Source organism: Sapajus apella, unplaced genomic scaffold (assembly GCF_009761245.1).
Source record: "Sapajus apella isolate SASKATOON/1434 unplaced genomic scaffold, GSC_monkey_1.0 scaffold86, whole genome shotgun sequence".
In the NCBI taxonomy this organism is placed as follows: domain Eukaryota; kingdom Metazoa; phylum Chordata; class Mammalia; order Primates; family Cebidae; genus Sapajus; species Sapajus apella.
This window is the reverse complement of record NW_022437026.1, coordinates 1,152,414-1,174,643: the sequence shown is the minus strand read 5'-3', so window position 1 is coordinate 1,174,643 and position 22,230 is coordinate 1,152,414. Positions and strand designations below refer to the sequence as shown.

Below are 22,230 nucleotides of genomic sequence, written 5' to 3'. Positions count from 1 at the left end.
ATATATATATATATATACACACAGACACACACAATAAGGAATGTGATTATGGAGGCTGGTAAGTCAAAATTCTGCAAGTGGGCATGGACATACTGGGTACCTAGGAAGGCTCGTGTTTCAATTCAAGTGCAAAGTCTAGTTATTGTCTGTAGAATCAGGAAAAGCCAATGTCGCAGATAAAGTCTGAAGGCCATTGCTGGAGAATTCTTTCTCACTCAGGGAAGATAAGTCTTTTTGCTCTATTCAAGCCTCCAATTGACTCAGTGAGGCCCAATCACATTACAGCAAGGCAAATCTGCTTTACTCAAAGGCCACCAATTTAAATATGAATCCCTTCCAAAAACGCCCTCACAGAAATAAACACAATGATGTTTGATCAAGTATCTGGACTCTGCGGCTCAGCCAAGTTGACACAAAATAAACCGTCACACCTACTGAAGGAAAATCTGTCAGGCATTTTCTGAAAAACAAACAAACAAACAAAAAAGTTAAAAAAGTGAAATTTTTTAAAGCGATTCTTACTTTCACTAACTTGAGACTTGCTGATCATTTATTTTACCATCTTGTCCCATCCAACCGTTGTTATTTGGACCCTACGAATCAAATATGTCCCAAATAGCAAAATGACTGTTTTAACTTTTTTTAATTTAAAATTTGAATTTTTATTTACCTAGAGATTTGTTTTGTTTTGTTAGAGATTATTTGGTTTATTTTATTTTTTCTCTTACTTGGTGATAAAAGATATGAAGGAAGCAAGTACGTCTATCTTGTTCACCATTAAGTTTCTAATATACCGCATACAAACGGCAGGTACACACAAGTCCATTTGTTGGAAAGAGTAGAATGGACTAGCTACCTTTATCTTGAAATCCACAGAATTATAGCCAAATGTTAACAAGCTTATGTCCATTTTCATTTACCAGCACATCCTGTGTGGTTTTAGACATCTGAGTCTGAATAAATTTTGACTATTTTTGGTCTTCCTTTTAGTTTCTTTGGTATCTTGTGCTTAAGAGACATACCCAGGTTGAGATTAGTTTCCATTTTCTTTGTGCTATCTTCTGGATAATAATATATTAAACATTTGAAGAGATGGAGAATGAAGATGGGTACATGATGCTGAATTTCAAGAATGGTTGTAAATCCAAGCAGAAATCTAAAGGTAGGAATATTGTCCCCCATTCCCCCATTTAGTTTAAAATTGCATTATTCTTCTAGGAAGAGAATTATCTTTGAATATTTTTAATATCTTAAAATTGATCATAAGAAGAAATATCAAAATGGTCATAAATTGTCTGAGATAGATTATTTAGATTCATGAAAGCATCAACAATAACAATGCAGCATTTTCAGAGCCATGAGGTAAGAGAAATGCTAATATGACGATGTATAATCCTGTGTGTTGTGGCATAAGAAAGAGTGTAACTTTCAAAGAAACGGCTGAAAAATTGCGTTTTTACAGAAACTTCCTCCTACGAAACTTAAAGTTTATGGAAACACTTATCTTGGTATGGTATCTACGAAAACATATTTGGTGAAGTTGCCTATTACAGTTGGAAGGCAAGATCTAGTGATGGTGGGAGTAACAGTGGTCCTGTAGTGCTTTACAGCTTAAAAAAGCATATATATATTAGTTTTAATCCTCATAAAAGCTCTGTAGGATTGGTAGAACAATCTACTGGGAATGAGAGAAGAGGGGAAAAGAAAAACGTTAATCTTTGCTCCTTAGGGCTGCTCTGTGTGGTTGGTTTTTGTTTTTTAAGGTCTGTTACAGGTTCTATAGACAAGCTTGGTAAACAACATGCTGGTGCCTGAATTCGATTTGTCTAAAAGGAATTTTGAAAACAATCTTGTTGAAATAGTCAAGACCTAAGTTAAGATGACATAGGCTAGAAATTCAGAATTACCAGCCACAGTGGCAGCTCTGCCATATGTATCAAACATTCTGGTGTACTATCTCATTTTATATCTAGCAAATGCAAACCCCCTTACCCCCCAAAATGATGCTTTTGTCATTATCTGAAGACTCAGGATCTTTTTGTGTTTTGATATCATGAAACAAATGTTTGCTTTTCAGTAGTAACTTACTTCCATGATGCAGCAAAAGCTAGTACCAATGGTACTAAATTGACTGAGTCAGGCCAGGGGCAGTGGCTATTCTTGTAATCCCAGCACTTTGGGAGGCTGAGGCAGGCGGAACATCTGAGGTCAGGAGTTCGAGACCAGTCTGGCCAATATGGTGGAACCCTGTCTCTACTAAAAATACAAAAAACTAGCTGTGTGACACGGCACGTACCTGTAATACCAGCTATGTGGGAGGCTGAGCAGGAGAATCACTTGAACCAGGGAGTGGAGGTTGCAGTGAGCTGAGATCATGCCACTGCACACCAACCTGGGTGACAGGGTGAGACTCCATCACAAACAAAACAAAACAAAACAAATTGAGTCAGACCCTATAGCCCACAGGCTAAATGTAGAGCTCTGGGCAGAAGCATTTAGTCTTCTTAAATCTCAGTACATTGATTTATAATAAGAAAAATCTACCTAATGATGCTTTTATGTGGATGTTAAACTAAATTTACTATTTTTAATCTATAAACTACTTTTTAATACACAAGTATGTACTTAACATCTGAGTATTGATACATAAAATATAAGATAATATCTGTTTAAATTATAAATGAAGGATAGGGGTGGGGAAATAAATTGGGCCAGAAAGATTACTGTAGGCATGTTTGTTCTTGCCATACATTTGCTTCTAAGCTTCCTTGTTATTATTGAGATAAGGGAAGCCTGACTAGTTGTTCAATTCACATTGTGTATGAGATAAAGTGACACCTATTTCTTAAGATAGGTATAACTAATCTTGATCCTAATTCAGAAAAAAAAATTTTCCTGAGTTCTCATGAAGCACATAAAATAAGACAATTATTGTTCTTGCAATAGTAGCATTAAAAGATTTTGAAGGTCAATTTCTTTATATAGCTCCTTGTAAGCCAATGGCATCTAGCCAAGCATTGCTAGGACAGGCCAGCATACTGCGCGTCAGGTACTCAGCTCTCTGTTCACTGGCTTGATACAGTATGTAAATCATGGCTTACATAAAAATATTAAGTTTTGATCTATTGTTAGGTTTTTTATAAATCTTATTTGGCAAGAACTTTAAAGTCTCCCTCCCTGGCATGTATGGAATGAGCACTTGTTCTTTATTACCAGTTAACTGCAGGTCCATATACCTATGATTGGTATTTCCTCATAAAATTACAGAAATGTATTTTGATGATTTTCAGTTAAGTAGAAGTCTTTCCATATTTCCTTGAACAGTAGAAATATATACAGGTAGGTTAAAAAAAAGAAAACTATTTTGGACTTAGTAATACAGACAATTGAGTGGTAAATTTCCAAAGGTATACTACATATAGTAAATTCTCTAAGTATATGCCATAGAGCTAATCAGATGCAGTAAATCCATAAAACCTATTGACGTAAGGCATCCACACAGTAATTAGATATGAAAAACAGCACTTTTATTATGACTTAGAAGACGTATTTTTTTGTGAAATGTACAACCAAGATGATGAAATTAAGGGCTTGCTTATAGATAAAATAACAAAAACTAGGGAATAATTATCAGAGTATCTCAAATTACTTTGCTTTCTCTTTGACAACTAGCCTGGCAAATTGACTAGAATGATTCTAGATTGAGATACTAATCATATGATGTCTGCATGTAAAACGAACCTGTCATAATTTTGTGAAAAAAAGTGTATACATCTAATTTATTCAAAAGTGCTAATATGTAGAAGAAAGTAGATAAAATTGGAAGAGGATTATCATATATATATATATATGTTCCTGTTTACCCTCTCTAGAGGTTACTTGTTTATTCATCTGTAAGGAAACTATTCTTGTCAACTCTAATGCAATGAAATACTATAGCATAGATTCCTTATAAGTATCATTTATTGGAGATCTAACACTGCCTAGGCTGAAACTGATTCCTGTCTAGAAAGCCAAATCCAGAAAAATATAATGTATTACACGTATAAGGTGAAATAAAATGTGAATATACCCAGTACAGTGACTGGTATATACTAGAACTTTAATAAATATTTCTTTCCCTCTTTTATTTCTTACAGTGAGTCACTAAATTGAGTAAAACACATCATCGTGCCTGACATAGATATGTATATTCTATATGTTATTCTTTCTATATAATTTACACATATAAAATAATGTATTATATACATTTACGGTGCATATATTTATATTTTATATATTAATATGTTGTAATAAATATATATAATTTATATAACTATATATCATATTTATTTGTATCTATAATATATATGGAATTCAAGACATCAATTTTAGGTCTTCAAAAGCACCACCAAATAATTAACAAAGCCATCTCAGTACAATTCAAAACATTAAATAATAGTAGTATCTCCTTGGTTTGGGATTATCGACTTTTTTATTTTTAAATTTTCATGTCATCATAAATTCTAATGACATATCCAAAATGAATATGAATCATCTCTGTAATAAAAATGAAACAGAAAAATGTTTATAAAGTGAAAAAATCATGAGAATTTTAAAATTCATGAAATAAAATTCAACATTTCAGATTTCTCCCTGTATCCACAATGTTACTGTCTTCTGCTCATATTTGGATGCGTTGGGATCCTTATTTTCATTATGACAGTGACTGACCTGTTCTGGCGTGAGTAATGAATTTTTATTTCTTTGAACATTTTCAGAAGATAAACATTGATCCTTCATTCCTCTTAATGCCAAGATAAGGTATACATTATAGCCCAAAATTGGTAAATTAAATGAACCAGCGGTATATGGCATATTATAAAATTACATTACATTAAAAAAATTAAGTGCTTAAATACAAAATTAGTATTTATTCTGCCTCTTTTCTTATAAAGAACCCCCAACAGAGGTTGACTTTATTATCTTATAATAAAAATTTAGTAATTTTTTTTTCTAAAAGAGTATATGCTTATTGGTATCGCTTTGTGAGGTCACTATTTAAACAGTTTTTCTAAGACCCCTTTGAAAACCATTTTAGGTAGACTTCCAGACTTTTTTCTTCCTGAAGTGGTATTTATATGTGTACACTGTAGCTATACTATTTGAACAACCAAAGAAATTTATAGTTTCTTTGATTTTTTGTTTTGATTTTAAGCCTGTGAGCTAAAATGAGTACTGGCTTACATATAACATGACAGGAAATAGATTTTAGGGGCTTTTGAGATGAGATTTCCAAAAATAGGTGAGTCCTAAAGCAACTTCTTTAGGGTAGAAGATTCTTTACTTCTTAATAAGAAGTATTTTTGTATTGGGAAATTGGGCAATTTTGTGTTTTTCCTAATACAACAAGGGAAAATGTCAGACTTTTCTCAGACCAAATATGTATTCTACTTAATGTATTTTTTCTCTGAATATCAATCATACACTTCAAATGTGTTCAGTGCTATATTGAAATCAATTACTAACAATCGGAAAATTTTCACTTATTTAACATTCAATGTTAAACGATTATTTTTTAGTTCTTATGAATCTATCTAAGTAAGTATTGCTTTCTGTTAACCAGCAATTCTAATAAGCTGAATTAGCTCTTCTAATTATTATGGCTTTAAAAATGCTCCTAAAACTCAGGAGTAGATAGTTGCTTGTTAGACACTGAGTATGATCTTTACCGGCCAACATGCTCTCTTGTAAATCAGTTTCTCTTCAACAAAGTATAAATGGTAAAATGACATAAAAGATGCAGTTTTTTGGTTTTTTTTTTAAAGAGAAATGCCGTTGGGAAGAAATCAATAAAATTTGACATGCTGATGAATTACTAGTCAGAAAATATTTTTTCTAGCCATATTTTTTATTCTAATAAATTAGTAACAATTACAATATAAGTGTTTCTATAAAATTTGTCCTTGGATTTTGACCCGTTTAAAATTTTCCATGTCTTCCAGTCAAAATGGAGTATTGACCATGAATATTTATATCTCCTCTCTCCCAAGAATCTATCCGTAGAACAAGAAATGATAACAAAATAGAATAAATTAATTAAAGCACATCGAATGGAAAGGGGAGAAAATTTTAAAGAAAATGAAAGCTGGATAGAATAATGTTATTGGAGAGAACCTTAGTTAAAGCGTAAAAGACAGCTGCAGTGTAGACAGAAGCTGTTCATCATGGTTAAGCTCAGTCAGGGCTCCATTTCAGAGAGGAGAGTCAGAGGGTAAATGAAGGTCTAAAACAAGGTAATTCTTGAATACATGCAATGCTTATTGGCAATTAAATTTAAAAATAAAATAAACTTTGAAACCAAAAAAAATAAAGCAAAGTAATTAAGTGAAAGACTTTCTAAGCCATGCTCTTTTAGATTGGTGCTTTGCCAATCTGTTGGTCCATTTACTCAGTGGCTTTTGCCCCTATATCAAGCAAAAAAATAAATAAATAAAAATAAATAAATAAATAAATAAATAAAAATAAAATAAAATCAAAGAACTCTCTAAAACAGTGAGATATATAGATAGAGCTAGCTAGAGCTCCTGATTTATGGACTGGTGGTTGGTGCAATAAGATGTATACCCCTTTGTTTTGGTTCTGGAGTGAGAGAGGGGAGTAGTGTATAGGTCTACTATGTAGCCTGGCTATTTCTTGTGCCGTTTCTCCTGAAAAGTCATGGTAGCTAACCAAACATCCCAGAGCATAGAGCAAAAGGTCAGGAAAAAAACCCGTAAATAAATATAAGAGGCTATCTGAGACAGAAAACCAAAATTCACCTGTTTATCCAGGAAGGTCAATAGGTCTTTTAACGAGCTTCCCGAAGAAGAAAATAAGCGGGAAAAAAAAGTAGACATAAAATAATGAAAAAGTAATGTAAACCATTTCTCAAGGGTAAAAGGGAAACCAAAAATCTGAGTTTTCAGCTTATAAGAACCTGCTAAGTTCAGAACAGGACACCAAAATAGATGATACATAGAAAGAGATGATATAGATAAATAGATAGATGATAGATAGGTAATTTCAGAACACTATGAGTAAAGACATAATCCTAAAGGAAGGTTTTACATAAATAGTTTTCCCCAAAGCAAATTAGCATCAGTTTTATTATTATTATTATTTTTTGAGACAGAGTTTCATTCTTGTTGCCCAGGCTGGAGTGCAATGATGCTATTTCAGCTCACCGAAACCTCTGCTTCCAGGGTTCAAGCGATTCTCCTGCCTCAGCCTCCTGAGTAGGAGGCTTACAGGCATGTGCCACCAGGCTGGCTAATTTTGTATTTTTAGTAGAGACGGGGTTTCTCCATGTTTGTTTGGCTGGTCTCGAACTCCTGACCTCAGGTGATCTACCTGCCTAGGACTCCCAAAGTGCTGGGATTACAGGCTTGAGCCACCACTCCCAGCCAGCATCAGATTTTTAAATGTACCTAAAAACACACTACTGTACCAATGCCTTCAAAGTTATTAGCAGTCTTGATTTTAACTTAGATTTAAAGCAAGCGTAATCAAGTAAATATTTTTCCTAGTCACTCTTTCGGAAAAACAACAGCAAAAAAGAACATGGGAGGTGGGTGGCTAATTTTAGGTAGAATGAAGCTAGCCCAAGAATACAATTAAAAGGCTTTTCAGATTAACAACTGTTCTGTGTTCCTAGCCAGCAATGAATTCTGTCCATGTGAAAACAAACTATAAATAATGCACCTAGGAAGCTGAAGGAACTTGATGATATGGTCAAAAGATTTTTTTTGGCCTGCAACAAGGACAAATAAGATCAAGACTAGGTGCTGGAGCTCATGCCTGTTAAGAACATCCGTTTAAAAGACCATGAAAAGAAGAAAATAATATACAAAAATGTAACATCTTATATGAAGTCTAAGATTGCACATATTATTTAGAATTGTGATTTGCACTTAAAGGAGTAAAAACAGATATGGTGAAAAGTAGTTAAATCTGGGGAAGAAGAGGAGTGGCTGCATAGGAGAAGCGAAACTCACAATTTTTATTAGTATGCCTCCATTTCGTGCTGGTACTTTATTCTCATGTATGTAGATTGCTTTTAATTTTTAAATGTTTCTCATATCTTTTCTTTGCACTGAGTACAGATAAAAAATGGATTTCTCTCAGAATGTAAATATCAGCAGTCCATCAGGTAATGCTCTTTTTGTTTGTTATGTGCTACTCTTAGGGATAAATGCAGTTTTGAGTTCCCTCTTCCTGCGTTCACTCATGTTACACACTAAGCCAACAGCACTGGTGAAGAAGGTATGGGACTGAAAAGGACATCTTCTTCCTCAGCGCCACTGCTGCATCTCAAATGGTTGAAAGGAAGGAGGGTAATGGTGATTTCTAGAAGGAGGAAAATAGGGTTTTTCCTAGTGAGTCAACAACAGGACGATAGTGGATTTCCTGCCATACCTAACTTGCCACGTATTTATCAAGCATCCAATGACAGGTGTGGTGTGTAATGGCTGTGGGCTGTAGTGGGAAGCGTGTGGGCTTGGGTTAGACCTATGTTTGAATCAAGAGATTTCAGCCAACTGGTTACATGAATTTAGGCAAATTAAACATCAGTTTTTAAATTTTCAAATGGGAATATTATAATAATAACTATATCATAGAATGTTTCATGTAGATTGAAAAAACTGTGATGATTAATTTTGTGTGCCAACTTGGTTAGGCCATATACCCAGACAGTTTGTGAAATACCAGCCTAGATGTCACTGGGAAGATACGTTTTAGATGAAACTGGATTTTACATTTGTAGATTTTGAATGAAATGGATTATCTTCCATAATGTGGGCTGGTCTTATCCAATCAGCTCAGTCTTAGAAAAACTACTAAGGTCCCCAAAGGAAGAGGGATTTTGGCCTCCAGACTGCCTTCAGACTGAAGATATAATATCAATTTTTCCTTTCAGACTGAATATATAATATCAAGTTTTTAACTGAGGGCCTGTTTTATACATTTTGGACTTGCCTGCCCCCACAATTACATGAGCCAGTACCTTAAATCTCTCTCTCTCTCTCTCTCTCTCATACACACACACACACACACACACACACACACACCCCATTGGTTGTGGCTGAGAAGAACTCTGACTAATACACTAATACAGTGTGGAGGCAGTATAGTGCAGTGGCACTCATAAGTGGCTGCTGAACAATGAGAACACATGGACACAGGAAGGGGAACATCACACACCGGAGCCTGTTGTGGGGTAAGGGGGTTATGGGAAGATAGGAGGGGGTGGGGGGATTGGGAAAGGCTAACATTAGGAGAAATACCTAATGTAGATGATGGGGGGATAGATGCAGCATACCACCATGACACGTGTATTCCTATGTAACAAACCTGCACTTTCTGCACATGTATCCCAGAACTTAAAGTACAAAAATTAAAAAAGAAAAAAAAGAACATAGGCTGTAGAACTAAGCTAGCAGGGTTAGAATTTCAGTTCTGATATTTATATGTTGCAGCAGTACATAGAGTTAAACAATCTCTATATACCTCAATTTCTTCATCAGTAAATTGGAGGTAATAATGACGCCTACTTAATAAGGTTTTATTTTATTATATACTTAAATTTGTATTATATAAATATAAAGGAAAGTAGAGTGAATTATATAATAAATCTCCTTGTACCTGTTTGAAAGGTACAATATTTCCATCTCCACATCAATATTTTCCATCTATATCTCCACTATCATCACGTCCCCGTCCCCAAGCTAGATTATATTAAAATAGTGACTCGATCTCATACCATTTAATATATAAATACTTCTGTATGTGAATCTTATAGCTTAAGATGCCTTTTGCTATAACACAATCACAATATCACTGCAACTCCTGCATTTGTTTTTGATTGGTATATAACAAATTACCACACACTCAGAAGTTTAACAACATATGCTTGTTACCACCCAGTTCCCATGAGTTGGGAGTCACGGCCCAGTTTAATTAAGTCCTCTGCTCAGGGTCTCACAGGGAGTGCAGTGTAGATGTGACGCTGGCCAGACCACCCATCTCTCTAGAGCTGAGGCTCCTCTTCCAAGCTCTCTCATGGTGCTGGAACAATTACGTGTGGTTTAGGATATAGGTTACCGCTTTCTTCCCGGCTTTCAGCCATAACCCCTCTAAGCCCCTGGAGGCCTCTGCATTTCTTTGCCATGTGTCTTTCTCATACACCCTCTTGAAACATGGAAGCTGAATTCTTTAAAGGCAACAGGAGTTCTCTCTTTCTTCAGGGAAGGCTTCAGCCCTCTTTCAAGGACTTACATCTGATTAAGTCAGACCTACTTGGGGTAGTCTTTCTATAGATTAACTCAAAATCAACAGACTGGGGACCCTTCTTCTGTTTTGTTTTTAAAATCTTGTCATCTTCCTATCTAATATAACCTGATTATGTGAGTGACATTTCATCACATTCACAGTCTTACCCACAGTCACGAAGGAATTACAAAGGTCATGTGCACCAGAGGCTGCATCTAAGGGGCCATTTTGAAATTCTGTCTACCACAATTCCTAACAAAATTAGCAATAACTTCTTAATATCCTCTAATAGCATTAAAATCTTTCTTTTCTTTTCATTGGATTTCTAAGAATTATAATCAAAGACTTTAATTGCATTTGGTTAATATGCCTCTTGAATTTATAGATCATTTATAGAATATGCCTCTTCTAATTTATAGATCCTTATCTCCTCCTTTTATTTGTTCTTTGCCATTTATTTGTCAAAAAGTAGGTCATGGTTGGGCAGAATTTTTTATATTCTGATTTTTCCTTTTCATACTTCTCTGGTGTCATTTAACTCTACAAAGTTATTTTAAAAACTGAATGTATATAAGATGCTTAGAAACCTGCCTGGCCCACAACAACTGCTGTATGTGTAAGTTGTTATTATTACGTAAAGCCTCTAAGAGAGCAATTGATGCAAAGTGCTGTTCAATAAATACTTTTCTCTATTTTCATCCTGTATTTCTTCTTCTTAGAGAAGATAGCACTTCAAGCTGAGTTACCTACAATAACTCTTTTGGACAGTTAGCATCCACATCATGTTACACTGATCATTTGGAGTATTTTTATTGTGTTTTGCAGCACTGCAGTAATACTTCATTGACCAGTCTGTCAATATCTACATAATAAAATTACTTCATTTAAATGACACCTTCTCATTAATAATCATGACTAAATATCCCCTCTCAAATCGTAACTTGAGAGGTATATTAGAGGTCATTTTATACCTTTTAGCAAACAACTATGTATTTGTACAACTGAAATTACAATTCATTATCCTGAATCTTTTCACAATTTTTCTAAATGATAATATTTTCAGCATTGGCAACACTTGCCCAGATATAGCATGTATTAATGAGTTAAGAATATATATGAAGTTTCATAAATCTAAATTTAAGTCATAATAACCTTCTTCAAGTTATACCTGCTCAGATTACTTTTTAAAGCTTGGCTGGACATATAATTTAATTTCCAAAATTAATTTTTAAATAAAATTTTAGGCTTATAGTTGACATACTAAAATATTAACAATGAAAATATTACATGCTTTAACTTAAAATATTTAATACAACCATTCAACATTCAACAACAATCATTTATTACATACAAAGTGTTGAATGATAAGAAAATCAAAGATGAATGTGACAGTCTCACCTCACAAGCCTTTCAATCATGTGGAAGATACGGAGATGTTTACAAGTGACTAGGATGCAAACTATTTGTCCTTTGCTTTAGCAAAGATATCATTTATGATACCTAAGTGTTGAGTTTTACAGACAGCAGAAATTGACTGGTTCAAGGCTTCCTTTTTGAGGTGGGAATATAATTGTACATTAAAGAAAAAGTTAGCAGGTAAAGAAGGAAGAGGAGGCTATTCAAGACTAAGGTAACAGTATGAATGAAAAGCACAGGAGAATAAGTACCCAATGCATCAGTAATTGCAAGTAATCTCACAGACACGGAATACAGGTTGCAAAGACAATCTTGAAATGTCAAAGGACTTAGAACCAGGTAGTGGAGGAAAATTAAACAATAAGCTTTTACTTTTTCAGTTGGTAATTAACTGTCAAAAATGTTATAATTTGCTTCCTCCGATTATGGGGATCAGAATCCACAGACTTTGATCTCCCTACTCCATCATCCAACACCCTGTCCAATTCCAGGAAATAGACAGGTTAGTAAATTATTCTCATTTTATAGAACTGCTTTTTTCATGACAAAAAATAAGTTGGAAAAATCCATTTTCCAAGAAATCACATTTGATAATATTTATATCTTCCCAATTGGCTATAAAGTTTAATTAATTTTCCCCTATGTTTTCTTCAGGACATAATTATTTGTGCCCAAATGACTGGCTGTTGAACCAAGGGAAATGTTATTGTTTTTCAACTTCTTTTAAAACGTGGAAAGAGAGTCAAAGTGATTGCACACGGCTACAGGCGCATTTACTGGTGATTCAAAATTTGGATGAGCTGGTGAGAAATCAAAAAAAAGGATCTAACTGCACAGGGAAAACTTGCTAGGTGCAGGTTCACTGTCTAAGAAGCATGGGAGGCGCTGGGCGCGGTGGCTCACGCCTGTAATCCCAGCACTTTGGGAGGTGGGCGGATCACGAGGTCAAGAGATAGAGACCATCCTGGCCAACATGGTGAAACCCTGTCTACTAAAAGTACAAAACATTAGCCGGTTGTGGTGGTGCGTGCTGGTAGTCCCAGTTACTCAGGAGGCTGAGGCAAGAGAATTGCTTGAAACCAGAAAACGGAAGTTGCAGTGAGCCGGGATCGGGCCACTGCACTCCAGCCTGGCGATTGAGCTAGACTCTGTCTCAAAAAAAAAAAAAAAAGCAGCATGGGAGGTTTATTGTCATTACTTTTGAACATGTGTTAATCATAAGGTAGTTACTATTGTATGAAAATGATAATGTATATAAAATATATTTTATTAATGCCTGGCACGGAGATTTACTCTGTAGAAGACATCAAAATTTGTTTAAACAAATGAATGAATAAATACACCATTTTCTCTACAGAAGTTCATACAGAACAGTTTAAAACCTGGGCATTTTGGTTGGATTGGATTACATGTTACATCCCAAGGAAACCTATGGATGTGGATAGATGAACGCTTTTTAGTTCCACAATTGTGAGTAGTTATTTGTAAGGGAGGGGTGATAATGTTTATTGATGAAATTATTTTTTAAATTATGCTTCCTTACTTTCCATTCATTTTGTCCTTCTTTCTCCATTTTCCCTCATCTTTAATTTTGTTTTCTTTTTTTTCCTTTCTAGCTCTTTTTTTTCCTTCCCCCTACCTTTGTTTTTTTGCTTCTTCTCTTCTTTTCTATTAACTGATTTTGAAAAATGGGGATGGAAAGCATTTGTCATCTGGCATTTTAATTGTCCAAAATTCATAATAATTTTTAAATTTCTAAACTGATTTAAATCTCATTTGAAATAATATTATGCAAATCTTTTTATGTGGTAAATGCAAAGACAAAATTTGCCTGTAAATAAAAGCAGCTGGAATATGTAGAAAGGTCTAAAGTTGAAATCAGAAAACATGAATTAAAAAATTTTGGCCTTCAGAAATTCAACTAAACATGTTAATACCCCTTCCTTCCTTCCTTCCTTCCTTCCTTCCTTCCTTCCTTCCTTCCTTCCTTCCCTCCTTCTTCCTTTTTCAGCAGAGCCTTGCTCTGTGGCCCAGGCTGGAGTGCAGTGGCATGATCATAGCTCACTTGATAATGCAACCCTTCCGCCTCAGCCTCCAGAGTAGCTAGGACTACAGGTGTGTGCCAGTACACCTGGCTAACTTTTTGTGTGCTTTGTAGAGACGGGTTTTCTCCATGTTGCCCAGGCTGGTTTCCAACTCCAAACTGTCACCCACCTCAGCCTCCCAAAGTGCTGAGATTACAGGTGTGAGACACCACGCCCAGCCTGATACCTGTACATCAGTATAAAAAGAACAATGGTACTTTCTTTACATTGTTCTTATGTGAACGACATGAGGTATTGCATGTAAGAGTGCTTTAAAATTCTGATTTTCTTCTGTACTTTCATTTACTAGTCATATTGCCAGAACATTTGAGATGTGGTAAAAGCAAAGAACGTGGAGTGATAGTTCATTTCAGTTGATAGTTATCTGCTTCTAGGTACATCTATTCTACATTTATTATCCTTCATAAACATAAAACTAACATATGAAGTTGTATACATTTCCTGGACCTGCTTTTAATACAATCTTTGAAAAATAAGTAATATTTCTTACTAATTTTTATTATAATTTATATTATTTTTAATTTTTTTACTTTTTGGGAAACCAGTATTACTATAAAGGCAACATATCCGTTTTAAAAGCTTTTATCTTATCGTTTAAGGGAAACAACACACATGCAGGTGGTTATAATAGTGTTCAGTTTATATTTTCTTAAATTATTAATAACTAGAAAAAATAGTTTGCGAAATAGCTCTCTTCAAAGTCATTCCATTCATACATCATGCATCATCCTACCTTATATTGTGGAAGTTATATAATAAATTTAAGAGTCATCTAATAGGTCTTACTTTGACTTAAAATCCTGGGTGGCTGGCTGCCTCCCAACCCACATTGTTATAGCATATCTATCATTGTGTAGTTTTTATTGAAAACATTTATTTTGGCATCTACTTACCATACACAAAATTATTTATGCTGCTATGTGGAAAATGAATAGATGGGAGACAAAATTGAAACTACGGAGGTCGGTGCAAAGGCTATGACTAGAGACGAGGGAGAGACAATGGTAGCTTGAGTCTAAATTGAGAAGCTGGGGGAAGTGAACGGATAGAAGGGATAATCTGGAAATAGAATACTCAGGTCTTGCAGGTACATGCAATGAGAGGTTTGAGAGGTAAGGAAGAAGCTGGGATGTCTTCTAGTCTAGCTTGAGCTTGCATGGCGTTGTTACTAAGACAGGAAAGAGGGGAAGAGGCTGCATTAGCAACGAAAATTCCATTCTAAAACATGTGCAAAACGTTGGCTGCTGGAGAATTACCTATAAAAGTCTGGCTGGAGGAAACTTTAAAAGATACTAACATCGGGCCGGGCACAGTGGCTCATGCCTCTAATCCCAGCATTTTGGGAGGTCAGGAGATCGAGACTAACTGGGCCAACATGGTGAAACCCCCGTGTCTACAAAAAATACAAAAATTATCTGGGTGTGGGGGCACGTGCCTGTAATCTCAGCTGCTTGGGAGGCTGAGGCAGGAGGATGGCTTGAACCAGGGCGTGGAAGGTTGCAGTGAGCTCAGACGCCACTGCACCCCAGCCTGGCGACAGAGTGAGACTCCGTCTCAAAAAAAGAAAAAAAAAGATACTATCATCATTTTAAGATAGATGCTCAAAAATCTATTCTTTATCTCTTAGGTTTTCGGTGATTGGACCAACTGATAACAGGAGCTGTGCCGTTATCACAGGAAAGCAGGTGTATTCTGAAGACTGTAGCTCCACGTTTAATGGCATTTGCCAGAGAGATGCGATCTTGACGCACAATAGACCCAGTAGTGTGTAAATGTACAACAAAATGTAGAAATACCTTACATGTTAAAGCACAGCCTGATTTTAAAGACTTGAGTTTTTTAGATAAAGTTTCTAAAAGAAAGTTTCTGCTAACAGACACCATCCAAAAAGGAGAAAAGTAGTTTGTCCTAAATTGACTATAAAGACAACTTCTGAACAGAACTTTTACTCCATACTTGGATTTCGGTTTTGTCTTTTCCATGGCTGTACAATAAAAGCTAAATAAAAAGCAAATAGTTATTTAACAGTTTCATATGTTTTGCATTTAAAATAGCATAGAATAAGACAACTTTAAAGGAATGTTATTTAACTATATGTGCTATGTGTTAGATGAGAAGGAAAGAAGCAACATATGTACAAGTATAATATATGAAACATGGAATAATTGTGAATTTTTCATTTGGGTATTGTAGCCTGAAGTGTTTGGTGGGGAGTGGGTGCTGAGAAAGAACCTAATTGATATCATGCAAACTAATCAGGTGATGGATAAACTAAAAGCTCAGATTTCACCACTATGTGATATATCTATGTAACAAAATTATGCTTGTACCCCTTAAATTTATACAAATAAAATAAAGTCATGTGGCCAAATACTTTAACAACAGAAAAGAATAAAAGCAAATCTGTGCATGTAAATAAAGAATTGAAAGAAATATGTATGGATGTTAACAGTACCTATTTTTTTTCTTTAGTGAAATACAAATGTATTTCATTTTCTATCCAAATATAAAATGCTAATGTAACGCTTTTAAATTTAAAAATATAATAACTCATTTTTATTTTTAATACATTTATTCTTTAAAGCTTTATTGAGGTCAAACTGATATATAAAATATTGCACATACTTAATATATACTTTCTGGTGAGGTTGTGTATACCTGAGATGCCATCACCACGGCTAAGGTACTAAACCTATTCATCACCTCCAAATATGTCCTTATGGTCTTTGTGTCTACCTGGTTTTAGTTTTATAAGAACACAACATGAAATATAATTTCTTAATTTTTCTTTTTTTGGAAGTGGTGTCTCACTCTGTTGCCCAGGCTGGAGTGCAGTGGTGTGATCTCAGCTCACTGCAACTTCCACCTCCTAGATTTAGGCCATTCTTATGCCTCAGCCTTCCGAGTAGCTGGGATTACAGGCATGTGCCACCATGGGCAGCTAATTTTTGTAATTTTAGTAGAGACAAGGTTTCACTATGTTGGCCAGGCTGGTCTCAAACTCCCGACCTCAAGTGATCTGCCCACCTCTGCCTCTCAAAGTGCTGGGATTATAGGCGTGAGCCACCATGCCCAGCCTCTTAGAGAACTTACTATCTTGTATAAATGAAACTTTCTGTGCTTTGAGCAACAATTTCCCATTTCCCTTTCCCTCTAGCTCCTGGAAACTAGCATGTTATTCTCTGTTTCTGGGGGTATTATTTTTAATGGAAAACCAAAAAACCTTATTTTTCAATATATTAAAAAATTAAATTTAATCTCATTCTGTCACTTTTTCTATGTGATGCAGGATTTTTGCGACTTAGTTGAGCTAAAATCCAGGTTCTTGTCACACACTAGGAAAAATTAGGCACGTGGACACATCGAAAGGTGAGGAGAGCAGAATTTATCAAAAGAAAGCGCTCAGAAAAAAAAAAGTGGAGGGAGGCATCCTGCTAACAGTCCCAACTGGCATATTGAATACCAGGCCACCACGCTTGCAAGCCGAAGAGGCCAGGCTCCCCTACCTGCATAAAGTTTGAATTCCTGGTAGTTCCACCCCATTCTTCCAGTGTGCAAGTAGGCCCCCAGTCCATTTTGTGCAGGATCCCTCATCTGCACAAAAGCATCTGATGTAAACACTTTTGGGGTGGGTCAGAGATTCTCTGAGGCTCCTCCCTTATCTGCCTCCTTCATCTATCACATGTGCTTTCTATTCCTTGGATTTTAACTCCTTCTAAGCATTTGGTGGAATAATAGACCAGGCACATGACTATAATTACGCCATTTCTTTGTTAAAGTCTCCCATTATTATAGTGTGGGAGTCTAAGTCTCTTTGTAGGTCTCTGAGAACTTGCTTTATGAATCTGGGTGCTCCTGTGTTGGGTACATATATATTTAGAATAGTTAGCTCTTGTTGTTGCATTGATCTCTTTACCATTAGGTAGTGCCCTTTTTTGTCTCTTTTGATCTTTTTTGATTTAAAGTCTGTTTTATTAGAGAGTAGGATTGCAACTCCTGCTTTTCTGTGCTTTCCATTTGCTTGGTAAATATTCCTCCATCCCTTTATTTTGAGCCTATGTGTGTCTTCGCATGTGAGATGGGTCTCCTGAATACAGCCCACCGATAAGTATTGACTGTATCTTTTAATTGGGGGCATTTACTCCGTTTACATTTAAAGTTAGTATTGTTATGTGTGAATTTGATCCTGCCATCATGGTGCTAACTGGTTGTTTTGTCCTTCAGTTGATGCAGTTTCTTCATAGCATTGATGGTCTTTACAATTTGTAATGTCTTTGCAGTGGTTGGTACTGGTTGTTCCTTTCCATGCTTAGTGCTTCCTTCAGGAGTTCTTGTGAGGTAGGCCTGGTGATGACAAAATCTCTCAGCAGTTGCTTGTCCATAAAGAGTTTTATTTCTCCTTCGCTTATGAAGCTTAGTTTGGCTGGATATGAAATTCTGGATTGAAAATTCCTTTCTTTAAGAATGTTGAATATTGGCCCCCACTCTCTTCTGGCTTGTAGGGTTTCTGCCAAGAGATCCACTGTGAATCTGATGTGTTTCCTTTGTGGGTAACCCAACCTTTCTCTCTGGCTGCCCTTACCATTTTTTCCTTCATTTCAACCCTGGTGAATCTGATGATTATGTGTCTTAGGATTGCTCTTCTTGAGGAATATCTTTGTGGTGTTCTCTGTATTTCCTGAATTTTAATGTCGGCCTGCCTCGCTAGGTTGCAGAAGTTCTCCTGGATAATATCCTGAAGAGTGTTTTCCAACTTGGTTTCATTCTTCCGGTCACTTTCAGGTACACCGATCAAACGTAGATCTGGTCTTTTCACATAATCCCATATTTCTTGCAGGCTCTGTTCATTTCTTTCCACTCTTTTTTCTCTAATGTGTCTTCTAGCTTTACTTCATTGAGTCGATCTCAATGTCTGATATCCTTTCTTCCACTTGATCGATTGAAACTTGTATATACTTCATGAAGTCCTTGTGCTGTGTTTTTCAGCTCCATCAGGTGGTTTATGTTCTTCTCTACATTGGTTATTCTAGTTAGCATTTTGTCTAACCTTTTTTCAAGGTTCTTAGCCTCCTTGCATTGGGTTAGAACATGCTCCTTTAGTTCAGAGAAGTTTGTTATTACCCAACTTCTGAAGCCTGCTTCTGTTAATTTGTCAAACTCATTCTCTGTCCAGTTTTGTTCCCTTGCTGGTGAGGAGTTGTGATCCCTTGGAGGAGAAGAGGTGTTCTGGGTTTGGAAATTTTCAGCCTTTTTGCACTGATGTCTTCCCATCTTCGTGGATTTATCCACCTTTTGTCTCTGAAGTTGGTGACCTTTGAATGGGGTCTCTGAGTGGACATTCTTTCTGTTGATGTTGAAACTATTTCTGTTTGTTAGTTTTCCTTCTAACAGTCAGGCCCCTCTGCTACAGGTCTGTTGTTGGAGTTTGCTGGGTCTGGTCAACTCCAGACCCTGCTTGCCTGGGAATCACCAGCAGGGGGCTAAGGAACAGCAAAGATCACTGATTGTTCCTTCCTCTGGTAGCTTCAGCCCAGAAGGGCACCCCCCAGATGCCAGCCAGAGCTCTGTATTAGGCATCTGTTGGCCCCTTCTGGGAGGTGTCTCCCAGTCAGTATACACGGGAGTCAGGGAGCTACTTGAGAAAGCAGTCTGTCCATTATCAGAGTTCAAACACTGTGCTGGGAGACCTACTGCTCTCTTCAGAGCTGCCAGGCAAGGATGTTTAAGTCTGCTGAAGCTGTACCCATAATCATCCATTTTCCCATGTGCTCTGTCCCAGGAAGGTGAGGGCTTTATTTATAGGTCCCTGACAGGCTGCTGCCTTTTTTCAGAGATGCCCTGCCTAACCAGGAGGGAGTCTAGTGGCACAGCCTGCCTGCAGAGGCCTTGCTGAGCTGCTGCGGGCTCTGCCTAGTTTGGACTTCTCAGCAACTTTGTTTAAACAGGTGAGGTTAAAATCACATACTCAAGCATCAGCAATAGCAGATGCCCCTCCTCCCACTGAGCTCCAATGTCCTAGGTCGAGCTCAGACTGCTGTGCTGGCTGTGAGAATCTCAAGCCAGTGGATCTTAGCTTGCTGCTCTTTGTTCGGGTGGGACCTGCCAAACCAGATCACTTGGCTCCCTGGCTTCAGCCCCCTTTCCAGGGGAATGAACAGTTCTGTCTCACTAGTGTTCCAGGTGCCACTGGGGTATGAAAAAAAACTGCTGTGACTAGCTTGAGGTCTCCCCAAATGGCCACCCAGTTTTGTGCTGGAAACCCAGGGTCGTGGTGTTGTAGGCACTGGAGGTAGTCTCCTGGTGTGCAGGCTGTGAAGACGCTGGGAAAAGTGCAGTATCTGGGCTGGAGTGCATGGGACAGTCCCTAAAGGCTTCCCTTGGCTAGAAGAGGGAGTTCCCCAACCCGTTGCACTTCCCAGGTGAGGTGATGCCCCGCCCTGTTTGGGATCCCCGTCCTTGGGCTGTACCCACTGTCTAACCAGTGTCAATGAGATGAACCAGGCACCTCAGTTGGAAATGTGGCAATCACCTGCCTTCTGCACTGCTCTCACTGTGAGCTGCCCACTGGAGCTTTTCCTATTTGGCTACCTTGCCAACAATCCCTCTAGTAGCTTTTCTTTTTATCTTAGAAGTGTGATAGTTATTTTCAAGTTTTTTTGATGGGGGGATGGTGGGGAGATTGGGGAGTGATAACATGGGGAGAAATGCCAGATATAGGTGATGAGGGATGGAGGCAGCAAACCACATTGCCATGTATGTACCTATGCAACAATCCCGCATGATCTGCACATGTACCCCAGAACCAAAAGTTAAAAAAAAATTAGAAAAACAACTTTTACTGAAATAAAAATTAAAATAAAATAAAACTACTTACGTTTGCTGCAAATCCACTTGATATCAATAAGTCCTCTGGAACTATGGATTCCATCAGCACTCAGGAAAGCATAGAATCCATTCCCTGTAATTTCAAACCTGAAAAAGAACACTCTAAATTAGTCTGGAAATCACTTACAGCTGTAATCAAAAAGACAATTAAGAATAGAATGATTTGAAATATACCAAACAGTGAGTTCCCAGAAAATATACCCACCCATCTTCATATGCTACATTAAAATATCTGGCATACTAAGGGAAAATAAGACTGAATATAAGTATTTTAAGTGTTTGTTGGAGTTAAAACCTGTAACCCTATTTAAAACAATTTGTAGACAGGCAGACAGACACATATAGATATATAAAGACAGGGGCAAAATCATTATTTCCTTCCCTCCCTCCCTCCCTCCCTCCCTCCCTCCCTCTCTTCCTTCTTTCCTTCCTTCCTTCCCTCCCTCCTTCCTTCTTTCCTTTCTTCCTCTCTATATGGAAAGAAAGAGAGTGTTTGCCAAATTCAAAGATCTCTGAAATTTAAAAAAATCAGCTTTCTGGCCTAATTTTAGTAGATGTACTTTTTCAAAAAGTAAAAATAAGATTTATATTTACTTGGTACTTTTGAAACATACTGCAGTAGAAACCTGAGACTGCTTACAATGTTTTTTTACATTTCATCTTCATGGATAGGAAAAATTAATATCATGAAAATGGCCATACTGCCCAAAGTAATTTATAGATTCAATCCAATTCCCATCAAACTACCACTGACATTCTCCACAGATATAGAAAAAAATTACTTCAAATTTTATATAAAACCAAAAAAAAAGTCCATATAGCCAAGAAAATCCTAAACAAAAAGAATGAGCTGGAGGCATCACATTATCTGGCTTCAAATTTGCTACAAGGTTACAGTAACCAAAACAACATGGTACTGGTGCCAAAACACATATGCAGACCAATGGAACACAACAGAGACCTCAGAAATAATGCCATGTCTACAACCAGCTGATCTTTGACAAACCTGACAAAAACAAGCAATGGGAAAAGAATTCCCTATTTAATAAATGGTGCTGGGAAAACTGGCTAGCCATATGCAGAAAACTAAAACTGAATCCCTTCCTTACATCTTACAGAAAAATTAACTCAAGATGAATTAAAGACTTAAATGTAAAACCCAAAACCATAAAAATCCTAGAAGAAAACTTACGCAATACCACTCAGGACATAGACATGGGCAAAGACTTCATGACTGAAACACCAAAAGCAATTGCAACAAAAGCTAAAATTGACAAATGGAATCTAATTAAACTAAAGAGCCTCTGCATAGCAAAAGGAAGTATCATCAGAGTGAATAGGCAACTGACAAAATGGGAAAAATTTTTGTAATCTACCCATCTGACAAAGGTCTAATATCCAGGATCTACAAGGAACTTAAACAAATTTACAAGAAAATAAAACTATCAAAAAGTGGGAGAAGGATATAAACAGCCACTTCTCAAAATAAGACATTTATGCAGCCAACAAACATATTTAAAAAAAAGCTCAGCAT

General features: G+C 36.6%; 2 protein-coding genes across 2 annotated transcripts in view; one reads left to right on the top strand and one right to left on the bottom strand.

Annotated features, from left to right (window-relative positions):
* Positions 1-378: 378 nt before the first annotated feature.
* The window catches only part of CLEC2A (C-type lectin domain family 2 member A), a 29,826-nt gene continuing 7,974 nt past the window's right edge, over positions 379-22,230 (bottom strand). Inside the window, exons 3-4 of the mRNA XM_032254375.1 lie at positions 20,686-20,783; positions 379-460 (exon numbers count right to left, since the gene is read on the bottom strand). Coding sequence (XP_032110266.1) covers positions 450-460; positions 20,686-20,783 — 109 coding nt within the window. The 3' untranslated portion in view covers positions 379-449. The remainder of the gene's footprint in view (positions 461-20,685; positions 20,784-22,230) is intronic.
* On the top strand, positions 1,093-16,344 carry KLRF2 (killer cell lectin like receptor F2). Its single transcript, XM_032254376.1, is given in 6 exon segments — positions 1,093-1,162; positions 4,628-4,727; positions 8,124-8,170; positions 12,361-12,509; positions 13,064-13,176; positions 15,439-16,344. Coding segments are annotated over 6 exon segments (624 nt in total). The 3' UTR covers positions 15,584-16,344.